This window comes from Arachis ipaensis, chromosome B01, assembly GCF_000816755.2.
Source record: "Arachis ipaensis cultivar K30076 chromosome B01, Araip1.1, whole genome shotgun sequence".
Classification (NCBI taxonomy): domain Eukaryota; kingdom Viridiplantae; phylum Streptophyta; class Magnoliopsida; order Fabales; family Fabaceae; genus Arachis; species Arachis ipaensis.
The window spans coordinates 13008963-13021896 of record NC_029785.2 but is presented as its reverse complement, the minus strand read 5'-3'; the positions used below and the strand labels follow the sequence as shown (position 1 = coordinate 13021896).

Below are 12934 nucleotides of genomic sequence, written 5' to 3'. Positions count from 1 at the left end.
CTCTATTTTTTTATTATTTTCTTACCAATTTGATAAAAAAAATAGATCCAGATCAATTTAACATAAGTTTTTTTTCAATTATTTACAAAATTTTAATTTTTATTCGAATCCAAATGTACAAAATCTTTAATCTTTATATTCACAAAATTCTAATTCTTCCATTGCAGTTTTTTTTGGGTAAAGGACAAATAAGTCCCTAAACTTTTAATTCGTGGACTTTTAACTCCCTCAAGAATGGAAAATACAAAACGATTCCTGACCTCTCAAAACGCTGTACAAATGGGTCCTTCCGTTCAATTTGTTTCACAACACGTTACGAATTCAGGTTACCTGGTGCTTATGTGGTGTAGCAATGGGTACGTGTCTCCAGAATGGTGTGAACGGGACTGACGTGGTCAACTGCAAAAAGGTTATTGGACATTGTGGTCCTTGGGCCCTAAGACGACGTCGTTTTTACTTGTGTGCCCTATGTCTTCAAATGGAACACAGTCGCCATTGCCGTTGTCATTTCTATGAGAGGTTGAAGGTGGTGGTATTGTGCAGTGTTAAATGACCAGCGATGGAGCTTCATTCAGCGCACGACGTGTTCCATTACTGTCAACCGTGAAATACGTGGAAGCTGCAGAGGAGAAAGACGAGATTGCTCCGACGTGTAAATGTGGAGTCTACGCCATATTGTACAAATCGAGGACGACGACAAATCCCAATAGATTATTCTTTGGATGTCCATTCTTTAAGGTAAGTTGGTGATTTTATTTTAGTGAGTTTGATTATACGGGTGTTGTTTATGTGTTTTTTGTTTTGGAATGATGAACATGCAGCTGAAGAATCCCAGTCACTGCAAGTTCTTCTTATGGCTGAATGACCATGTTTCAACAATAAGAGTCCTTGACAAGTTTATAACTGAGAACGAGGTTAATAAGCTGAAAGTATATCTTGGGAAGAAGGTAGTGGAACAAAGACTGACTGATTTTGAGAAGAAGCTGTTGCATCTAGAGAGGAAGAAAAATGTTAATTTGTATTTAGTTATTCTTGTAGTGGTTAATGTAATTTTTGCTTCCGTTATTGCCAAACTTGGCTGAAAAGTAGGAAAGTAGTTTTAAAAAATGATGTAATATGATATGGGATGAGTTCCCAAGAGTTGTATATTTTTTGAACAAAAGTGTTGTATTAAATTATGCTATATCCAGCAAAGTGAGGAACAATTGACATAATGTACTTATGTTTATCCTTTGATGAATGATAATATGTTGTTGCTGTAACATCTTGTGTTTAGATGGCTATATATAATATCATGTTGATGGTTCGAGTATGTAAAAATCATTTAAAAATTTGGATCATTAAACATTGAACCATAAGATTAGTTCGAAGGATTACAATCCTAACAAAATATGATAAATTCCCTCATAACAGATCACAACCTGAGCATCATAATTTTGCCAAAAAGATACTAGAATGCATAACAAATGAAAATAAATTCATCCAGCTTTTTACATCAATTTCCTAAAATATCAACATCATTTCTTGTAATTGTTGACTCCTGGGGTGGGGATGAACCGAAACATTCTTCTAGTTCCAATGTTTGCTGCAGCCAAAGTCTTATCAGATGGTCCTTCAGTTGCTCCTACACTTGGCTGCTGTGATCCTTGAACACGTTGTTTGCCATTAGCCTTCCTTCTAATTGGTTGTTTTGGTCTCAAGATTCTGTTGAATGACCTTGATGGAAGTCTGGGTGGATGTTTGAATGGAACCTGGCTTTGTCTTGCAGGGACTGCAGAAATGGTCGTAGATCCAGCTTCTGGAGCATGTTGTTGTTGAACCACATCTGGAGTTGTGGTAGCTGCAGAATGGTTCTAATTGGTTGGAATAGCTGAGTTATGCTTGTCACCCTGAAATGAAGAAAGACAATAAAGTCATCAAATAAATTTAAAAAATACAAATAGGTCCTTTAACACTTTTAAAATGGACAACTAAATCTTTCAACATTTTATCGGGGGGACATAAAGATCCTTCATCCAGTCAAGTACCTCTGCCTCAGTTGCTGATTGTGACAGTGGTAGAACCACAAGAGAAAGGTTATCTTAGGTCTTCTTCTTTGGTTTCCTGGTCTTAGGTTTTCAATTTGGGTTGGATGGGGGCACCCTTGCAACTCGTATAGTTGTACCCTGTTTGACCACAGTTGCTGCAGGTCACATAGAAACTTCTTTTCAATTTTTCACCTTCGATAACAGTTTCTGCTGGGTCCTTCTGCCTGTTATGGACCTTTGGACGACCCATTGGCTGCTTAATGACAGGTGCAGCAGGCCTAGTCTGATAAGACTGTGTCCAGAACTCTTCACTAGTAACAGGTTGTATGAAGTGCTCGTAAGTCTTCTTCAGCGATTCCATGCATTACTATGGATGCACATAATCTTCCATGTTGTCATGTCTTTTTCTAATTGTTACAACTGCATGAGTGCACGTCATTCCTTTTCTAGAAAATCCAACAAATTGGTAACATGCATGCAAGTAAGGATAACAATTAGACAAATACCATTAGACATATAAAACTTCAATTTGTAATAATACCAGCAGGCAGGCAAAGACAACAAAAAACAAGTAGAGAAATATAATTACATACTGACCGGTTAGTTGCCATCTGTTACATGTATATGTATGTTTAATCAGGTCCACATCCAACTTAGATCCCTTGTATGTAACCTTAAATCGCTTGCGCTCATTATCACTAATCCACTCCGCGGTCCATTTGTTACTTGGCTTGACAAGCCGCTTCAACCTTTTCTCTTGAACCGGTGCAAGCTTTTCGTGATGGCAGTCTATCAGTCTCCTGTGCTGAACCATACGCCTCATGAGGTAGCAGCGCACTTCTTCGCATATTGTGAGTATAGGCTTGCACCTGTACTTGGTGATATTGGAGTGGAAAGACTCGCACATATTGTTAGTCAGGTTGTCCACTTTTGGACCATGACTGAAGTAGGCCCTTACCCATGTTGCAGGTTCAAATTTCATCAGGTATGACCAGGCATCCTGATTAACTTCCTTCAGCCTCACCATTGTTGCCTTGAACTCAGGCACAATCGTGTATTTTGCACAGTCCCACACAATTTTCCTGATGTATAAGTCCTTGAAACGATTGATGAAATTCTTCCACATGTGCGTGACACAATTCCGCACATGTGCATTCGGCATTATCTCTTTCAATGCAGGCATCAGTCTCTAACACAGATTGATTCAAGAAGGACTTTTATCAAATTGCATGATAAGTATTTAAATTAGGTAGAGAAAGTCACTTACTAACCTTTTGCTGGTCAGACATAAAATTCCAACCATGTTGTTGCACATCAGAAACCACTTCCATGACTCTTTTGATTCAGACCTTGCCACAGCATAGACAATCATATAAAACTGGTTATTATCGTCTTGTACCACAGCAGACAGCAATTAGCCCCCATGATAGGTCTTGAGAAATTCTCCATCCAAATGAATCAACGGCATGCATCCACTCTTAAATCCCATCTTGTAGGCATCGAAACATATATACATTTTGTCGAATGTTGGGGGTGCTTGTGGCTGGGGAATAACGTCCAGCAAGGCAGTAGACCTTGGATTGCTTCTATGTATCTCCATTAGATAGTCCCTCAGCTTCCCATACTGTTCTATCTCATTGCCCACGATTTTGTCTTTGGGTTCCCTCACAGCTCTGTAAACCATTTTAGAGTGTAGAACTAGATCAAACTCTTCTCTTAAGAAATCAATAGCCTCATGTGTGTTCATGTGGAGATGGGTGGTCATCCTTTTTTCCACTTTTTTGTTAATCCAGTGTTGGTCAGCTACATTGCTTCCCAGATCTCTTGCGCATGTATGTTCACTCCTATAGGTTTTCACTTGAAAACACTACAGCTGTTTATTGTATGAGAGATGACAAATTCAGGGACAATCCTCACCCTTGCAGCCAACTCTAACCCTTTCCTTATCATTTTTAATCCAGACCAACTCCCTCTCCTCAACAATAAATGAATCCTTCACAACCTCCCTGAACCTCTCTATTGTAGCAAATCTTGTGCCTAGCTCAAATCTGCCTTCTCTAAAGCTATACTGTTCATCAAACTCAGACCAGTATGGTTTGTTCCCTTCATCCTCCGATAAGACAGGGGTATGCAGCTCTTCAGACTCGTACTCAAACACAATGTCTTCATGATCTGTGTCTGCATCTCTGACATATTCTGCAATGGCTGGCCTCATGCTGGGCTCCCTAGCAGGCCTAGATCTATTGGGCTATCATCTTGGCCTACTTGTGCTGGGCTGTTTAGCAGGCCCAGTAGACCTTGAGGAACCTTCACCAGTTGAGTCCACCCTTCTTGCTTTAAATCTCTGCCTTTTAAACTCATGTGTTGCTTGTTTTTTTAGCTTCTCCTTGGGATCAACCCCTTTCCTCGACAATGGAGACACTTGTTTTCTCTTCCCTTTGGTAGCTCTAACCCTTTTGCCCTCATCGTCTTCACCACTCTCACTCCCACTTTCATAACCAGCTGGTGGTGATTTATACAGCTCATGTTCCTCACTGCCATTGCTATCATCATCAGTAGACGAGTCATCCAACTTCTCCAAGTCATTTGGATCGACTTCTTCCTCAACCTCATCATTTTTCTCACAATCATCATCTGCGATCTCAGGTTGGTCAACAGGATGGTCAAAAAAATGTAAAACTCTTTAGTATCTTTGTTCCTCAACTTAGCTTGTCGCATTTCATTGATCCCTACATCTCCCCTCAGTACATGCAACCCTGACTCCATATCTTTGCTTTTGGGATCATGCCAGTAAGCCTCCTTATATGATTGATATCCCAGTCCTTTGAACATCGTGACCATATCTCCGAAATTGACAAAATCCAAGTCCATCGGAGGAAACTTCTCAACTTAACCATGCAGATAAGCTAACTCACCAATAGGTACTCTTGAAAAGTTACCCCCATAATGGAATATGGGAACCCCAAATACATCAACCATCTGCAAAATTTTTCAATCCACAACACAACACAAAATCAACCCTTATTATCAAAATCTCCAAAATCTCTCTAAACAATATATGACAAATGACTAACCCCACAACTAATCACCTACGACAATCACTTACAGTCCCTATCAGTCCCATCCTACAACATTGATAACAAATAACGGGAATAAGCAAAACAAATTTGAACATCAATATACTTACCACTCTCCACAGCAGACGTAGGTATAACCACAAAGTTTCAATATGGAACTGTTTCACGGAACAGCAACGACAACAACACGGAGATGAAGCGTATTTTTTGGAGGGAAAAGGTTAGTAGTGCTAGGGCTTCCTGTAATTGTTTGTGACTGATATGGGTAGCATTGGCATATCTCATAAGTCATAAGAACCATTGCAAAATGTTTTCCGAAACGACGTCGTCTTAGGGTCCAAAGACCACAATGTCCCATAATCTTTTTGCAGTTGACCACGTGTTGCGAAGCAAATTGAACGGAAGGACCTATTTGTACGACGTTTTGAGAGGTTAGGGATCGTTTTGTATTTTTCATTCTTGAGGGAGTTAAAAGTCCACAAATTAAAAGTTCAAGAACCTATTTATCATTTATCCTAATTTATATATACAAATTTTAATAAATATAAAAATAAATTATATTTTTTTATATAAAATTTCTGTAAATATGAATACAAATTATTATTAACTGGCCAAAAATAATAATATTCTAACCATGTAGTATTGCTATTAATTTACTAATGGATTCAGTAGTCTCCAAAATTCAACGACATAATTTTTATTTCCAAATAATAATTCTAGCATGCTTTCCTTTAACGATTTAAAACTCATACTTGAGAATATATCGACCATGTAATCCAAATTTTTATAATGTAATCCAGTTCCAGAATATGTACATCCTCAAATCTTATTAAAGGAAAGAACTATAGAACTACCGAAAGGCTGTTTGGCCACATACAAAAAAGCGATTGGAGCTCACTACAAAAGATTGGTACATTGTGAAGGCCATCATCCAATAACAATATTTTAAGGTGTTTGCTACGGTACGATCATAAATTCATACGTATCGATATAATTAAAATATGGATAAATTAAAACACGACACGTGAATTATATTTTCCACATCAATAATTAATTTTTCTTTTTTTAAATATATATCATATCAATTATGTTACTAAACTATCTTTATACTTTAATAAAAATAAAAAATATTTTTTTATTTAGTATTTTAAAAGACTTAAATACCCTTTTTTTTATATGTTAGACAAAAATTACCCTTTTAGATTAATCAAATTGTTTAATTTTATTGTTTCAAAATTTAACTAATCTAAAAAAAATAATTGATATGATATATATTTAAAAAAAGAAAAATTAATTATTGATGTGGAAAATATAATCCACGTGTCGTGTTTTAGTTTGTCCACATTTTAATTATATCGATACGTATGAATTTATAATCGTACCGTAACAAACACCATATTTTAAGATCCCAAAACTAACCCCGGGCAGAATTATACAGAGATTGAAAAAGAGAAGACTAAGGGAGCACCAAAATAAATTGAACACATCAACACAGCATCATAAATTTCCTCATTCGATGCTGCCTGTCCTCAACAAAAATAAATAACTGCCCAGCCGAGTCACAGGAAACTCTTCGTAACTGACTCATTTTTAAGAGAGAGAAAACTAAAAAAGAATTCGAAATTTTCGAAGAAATGAAAACAATGAGAATCAGATTAGGTGGCACTTATTTTAGTAATCACCAATAATTGGTAAGTATGTACCTAATCCCATGGCTAGGACCACAAGTGACACCATCTATGTCCACGTTTGCAGTGCCGGGTCCAATTGAAATGCGGTCATCACCTGCTCAAAATTAGTCAAATAATTAATAATGTTATTATCATAATAAGCTGTATAATTATAGTAAGTAGAAGATTGCTGTTTTTAATTATATGCATGATTACTATTGCTTATCATGGTATTGTATATTCCAACAGCCTTTAGAGTTTTCAACATGGATACCATCAGTGTTGGGGCTGAGTTTAGGTGAAGAAATGGACAGCCTATCTATTTGTACTCCTTGGCAGCCATTGAAAATCATGTGGAACTGAGTGCTGTTTTGGATTTTCAGACCACTCACCTTCAAGTTGCTGCTCAGAAGAACCTCATCATCTATTTATAAAACAAACAATTGTAAATAACTAAATTTTCTTGAGTAATGGATTACTTACAGCAAGACTTCCACATGGTCCTCAAGTTGTTTTTCCATCTGCACTCTGAAAATCCAAAAATGAAATTAATGGGGTTTTCCAATTGAACTCGAAATAGTTGAATTGATCAGCAATATGGAAAGATGGTTATACTCTGTGAGGTTTGCAGGGGAGATCCCACCACTTATCTCCATTGCCTTCAATGGTTCCTGTGCCATTAAGTAACATTTGATCAAGTCTATAAAACACAAGCCATTGATTTCGGCTATCGGATTCCGGCCATGAATCCGGTCCATCTGGTGCCATCAATGTACCATCCACTTACTCACATTCAAACCTTATTAGTTAACATTAATCTTAATCATGCATGATTAAAATCACAGTAACTATTATGAGCATTGTTGTTCTTACTTGGAGTACTAGTCCTGGTTTGCATGGACCTGAGAGAATACTTGAAGTGACCTTAAAAGAGTAATTCTCTGGAGCAAAAGAACAACACCAGACTCAACAGCACAAGCAGCTTTCCATGCTGCCTTGAATGCTGCTGTGTCATCTGCTAAGCCATCACCAACTGCTCCGAACGACCTCAAATGTGGAAGGTGTTGAAGGAACGGAGGAGTAATCAGAAGCAGGGGGCTTAGTAGGAACAGGGGAAGGAGAGACAGGGGAAGAAGAAACAGGGGAATTTATCTTACGATTATTTGTGTGATGATGGTATCTTCCTTCCACATTTCCAATGTTGTTATGGTTGAAGGGTAGAATCATATTAATCCATAGCATAAAAAACCAGTGAATGGTTTCCATTTCTCACAAATGTGTATGAGCCAATGTGGAACCACAAAATGGTGCTAAGTTGTTTTTTCCTTTTTCCCCTCTGTATGTAGACAAAAGGAAGTTCTTGAGCTTAAGTTAAAAAAAAGAATGCAGAGGATAATGAGAATGAAAATTGAAGGAGGATGAACGGTTAAGGTAGAATCTGATTTGTAAGTAGAAGTAGAGTGGCCTAGCAAGCAAGGATCATGTCTTATTTATATACTCAGAAACATACATGTATGTTTTCTTATGAAAAAATAAATTATCAAGCATGGAGTTGCTACGTCTCAAGTCCATGTTGATTGAAAGTATAGTGTGTCATGGAAAATATTGGACCCTTCTAAACCCATGTTTAATGTTTAAACTTTAAACAACTCTAGTTGTAAGCTTGTAGTCTTTATTTTATTTTTCATTTTAACTATTTTTTTCCCTCAAGGCAATTATTTTTCTTTAAAGTGTTGAATTATTGTGGTCCAGAATGTGATGCCTTGGTTCTTCTCTTCTTACACTTTCCATTCCCTTGGCCATTATTTGCTCACAGTTTCTGAATTTTATGTTGCACACCGAACAATTTTCTACTGCTATGACCTACACACTCCCAACATATATTAAAAGTGTCAGAATTAAATTCTCAAAGCAAAAAAAAAAGGATTTAATTTTATATAGGTATAAGCTGAATTTGAATCATTAGTCACTTATCATGAAGTAACTAATTAAAGTGGACGTGAAAAGTATACATATATAGCAGAATAGCGATAAGAAAATAAATTTACATATTTATAGAGAAAAATACACATTAGACCCTTCAAAAGACAGTAAACATTTTTTGTTTTGTTAAGGTAACTAACTACTAAAATGATTATAAAAGGTGGTATTTAATTTTTAGTATAAGTTGATTCAATGAGGTGTATTTTACCCCTGAAAGAGGGCAATAATATTATATAAATAGGATAAGATATAATGCATGTGAAATATATGGCTGCAAGTTAAGAATATTTTTTTAAAATAAATATAATCAAAGATCTAATTAGATTTTTAATTATAAATATATTAAATTTGTGAAAAATATTTAGTTAATTTTAATATTTTTTATATTAAAAATAATTTAATTATAAAATTAAAAGTAATATAAAAATCTAATTAAAAACTTTTAAACTAACTGAAAAATAGGAAGTAGAAAGCTTAATAAGGGAGAGGAAGAGAAGTTTTCAGTTTTGTGATCAAAGAGATTCTGGGGAGTACTTTTTTTTAGACCTGACAAACACAGTGTGGGGTGAGAGTGTGGGGTTGACCGTGAAGCCACGTGGCAAAGGGTCAGTTGCACGCGCCACACGCGCCTAGATAGTGGTTCTTTTAATCCATGAAAGATTCTTTGAATGATATACTAGTAATACGGTTCCAACTTCCAACACTGTTATATTATCACATGCAACTCCTAAGCATATCATTTTACTGAAACTCATGATCTCACAAATAATGGCTTAAAAGTTTAAAACCCATCTTTCACGTGCTGGCGTCTTCTTCTTCTTGTGCATGTCACGGGCTATATATATATATATATATCATATGTTAGGGTAGGATTTAATTTAAATTAATCAAGGTTAATATAATTGTTGGCTTGATTGCATTTCATGTGATGTGGACAAGTGTATAAGCAGAGCATTATGGTGTCTTATGCACTGAACATATTGTTCAAATAATCCCATTATTTTAAGTCTAATCTTGGATGCATGTGTGTTAATATGGGTCTAATTAAACACTAAACATTGCAACTAACCAGAATTGGCTGGACCAATTTAAAAAAAAAATAGTGCTAGGTGTTCCATCTTAACAGGCTCCTGTTCCAATTCAATCAAGTACATTCACATGTATAATATTGACAAATTAAATGATTTTATTGATGGACAATGAAAGTACTGTAGACAGTGTTAATTGTTTTGTCATTTCTTAATTTGATCAAGAGAATGCAATATTAATGAAAACATTAGTTATTTTGTTTAAGTTACTCAAAAGCTCTAGTGTTCCGTGAAGCTCTCAAACTTCATTTGCATGTTATGTGATATTAAGGTCAGTAGTTGGATCATTTTATGGATATTATGAATTTAATTTCATACCATATAATTGTATTTAATTAATTATTAGTGTTTGTCTTACATAAATGTGTGTATGTTGCATTGTATCCATCATCATCGTTGTAATACCCAGTGTTAGGTAATTATATCAATGACCAATAGTCTTAGGTTGGAAAAAGGCTAACAATTAAAGGTTAGCTCAAATGATGCAAGAGTTTTCTATTAGAAAAATGATTGGTATACTGGTTTTTTATAGCCATACTAGACTAACTTATGTCCGAAATAATAATGAATTAGTGATCATGGTATAAGTCAAACATAACATAGTCAAATGCTAAGCATTCTAAAAAAAATAGAGTACAAGACTTATTGAAAATTAACTTGTTATTAAAAATGAAAAAAAAATATATAAAATACAACAAATCCTATATTTTAAGCCTTATACCTAAAGAATATACTACCCTAAATCCATAAGTTTGAACCATTGATATAAAATATAATAAATAAAAAATTAAGATTTGTTTAATTAACAAAAAATACAATCCTCTTTACTTAATAAAAGAGTGTTTGAAGAGGCTCATAATATACAAAAGAAAGGGCTGAGTAAACCTAACATAAGTTGTTTTGATCTCAAATAATCTCCTTAGTCCTTACATAAAAAAGCTAAGGTGTTATTGAAAAGCACACCCATTTTGTAACATGTCACATATCCTACTCCTTAAATGGTTTTATACAAAATTTAGTTAATGCAAATGATCTTCAATAACTTCAAAGATATAGCATTTATTTTATGCCAAGATGATCGGTAATGAACTGAAATTGTTGCATCAACAGCCATCCTCCTAGCATACTACAACTTCCAACATTTGAGCTTCTTCAATCTTCAGAAACTTCACTGATTCAGAAAATTTAGTTCAGTACCAGCAATCTACCACCTCCTCTTGCTCTGGCTCTGGCAAAGTCCATTTCTTTTGGGGCCCTGAGGTCCTTGGCCGTGCACCATAATCATCCCAGCCAAGCTTTGCGATTTCTACATGAATCGTCCTACCATAAAAATCCTGTAGACAACCGACAATAAATAAATTAGACAAGCACATTCTGGTGCCATTGTCTATAATCTTAGGACGAGGCACGTTGTAAAATTTTGAACCTTCTGATCCATTGTTTCTAGCGCAAGCATGGCGTCATCTTGACACATGTATTGAATAAAAGCATATCCTTTTGATCTTTTCGTTTTTACATCTTTAGCAACCTTAACTGCAGTGCATACAAGAGTCGAGGTAAGTACCGAGCTCAATTCCAAATCCTACAATATGGATTTTGAGAAATGCACTTACCTTCAGCTATCTTGCCAAAATTCGAAAATTCCTTTTGCAAAGTAGTCTCACCAGTAGTATATGGCAAATCTGCCTCCAAATAAGTACAAATTGAAGTTACTATAAAGTACATTTAAGGCTCCAAAAGAAACAAAGTGCTCAAGCATGTAGATATCACAAGGAAAAAATTTACTTTAGGCATACGAAAAGACTAAAGAAGACTCCACCAAATAATCCCTCAGAATTATGTAGATTAACCCTAACAGAAGCTTAGAACTTGATAACATAATGTTTCACTGTGTTACTGGAAGCCCATCTGTCTAGAAGTTGAAAGCATATAAGATAAAATGATTTATTAAAAGGAAGGGTACAAATGTGAAAGACAGAGATCTCACAACCTTGCATACAGATCACTCTAACAAGCTTAAAGAAAAGATTAGAAGTTTGCATGTAATTATCACCAATTCAATTCCTAACATCATGAATACAAATCCATCAGCCGTTACATCTGTTTGCCCACTATGATTTAATGTCAGCAAACACTCACAAATTTATCAGGGGCCAATCAAAAACCACTCCAACAATTTAGGCAAGATATCCACCACATTAATAATACTCCTTCAAATGACTAAGTTTCAGCCGCCTATACATTTTTGTGCTATACATCCCCATAAAAAAACTGCATTGCATCCTATGGGGTGGAGAATTTCTAACAAGCCTTCGCATAAAAATCGCTACTTTGCAAAGAAAAAGGATAAAAAGATTTGCTTGTTCTGAAGCGTGTGAAAGCCGAAAAAGACTCAATCAACAAGAGAGAGAGAAGGGCATGCAAGGCACATGAACAGCTAAAACAAATAGCATAACATAGCAGAGAGAGAGAGAGAGATGAGATGATTACTCTTAACAAGGATTTTGCTTGCAAGAGGATAGGAATGAGGTGCGAACTTGAGAAAAGAAGATTGCTGTGTGTGGAATTCTGCTCTAACGCTTGCAAAGGGTTTTGGGTATACAGGGAACGAAGCCAGCATCATGTTCATCAAATCAGTGCAGTTGTTACTTCTTCAGACCACAGCAGCCACAAAAATCCTCAGTCACCAGAGCTCTAGTGTCCAAATTCCCAAACTCTGTGAATTGTGACCTGGGAACTGGGAGTGGAAGTGGAAGCCATGTTTTCTTACTTTCTTAGGTTTTTGGTCTTGCTTGGTTAAACTTTTATCAAAAGATTTGTTTTAAGTGATTTTTTCAAAAAAAAATTAAAAATATAAATAATTTTATATAAAAATATCTTTTTATTTAACCATTATATTTAGATACAATAATATAAAAATGCTTTTTATTTATGAAGAATGCTAGGGACCAGCAACTTTTGTAATTTGTAGCCATCAAATAGCCATTAATGATAGTTTTAATGGTATGAGATTGGTATGATATTTCATCCAATAGCTCACTTTTCTTTGCTGGTTACATGCTAACCAAAATTTAACAAAATTGCTGATT

The 12934-nt window shown here is 35.4% G+C and overlaps 1 protein-coding gene, 1 long non-coding RNA gene and 1 pseudogene across 2 annotated transcripts; 1 reads left to right on the top strand and 2 right to left on the bottom strand.

Annotated features, from left to right (window-relative positions):
• LOC110269838 lies at positions 5791-6643 on the top strand. The gene is made up of 2 exons (XR_002358597.1): positions 5791-6054; positions 6510-6643. It is a non-coding gene; the product is annotated as an uncharacterized LOC110269838 (long non-coding RNA).
• Positions 6565-8282, bottom strand: LOC107625361 (annotated as a pseudogene).
• Positions 10648-12654, bottom strand: LOC107625354 (glycine-rich RNA-binding protein 4, mitochondrial). The gene is made up of 4 exons (XM_016327973.2): positions 12336-12654; positions 11459-11527; positions 11272-11378; positions 10648-11179 (listed from the first exon to the last, which is right to left on the bottom strand). Exons 1-4 carry the CDS (start codon positions 12472-12474, stop codon positions 11036-11038), a joined length of 459 nt encoding a protein of 152 aa, XP_016183459.1. The 5' UTR covers positions 12475-12654; the 3' UTR covers positions 10648-11035.

Bases quoted from the DNA above. Each gene is read 5' to 3' on its own strand.
- LOC107625354 (XM_016327973.2), bottom strand. From the start codon at position 12,474: ATGAACATGATGCTGGCTTCGTTCCCTGTATACCCAAAACCCTTTGCA. The intron at 11,379-11,458 runs GTAAGTGCATTT...TATGCACTGCAG, and splicing joins TTTTGGCAAGATAGCTGAAG to TTAAGGTTGCTAAAGATGTA. The intron at 11,180-11,271 runs GTTCAAAATTTT...GGTTGTCTACAG, and splicing joins TAGAAACAATGGATCAGAAG to GATTTTTATGGTAGGACGAT.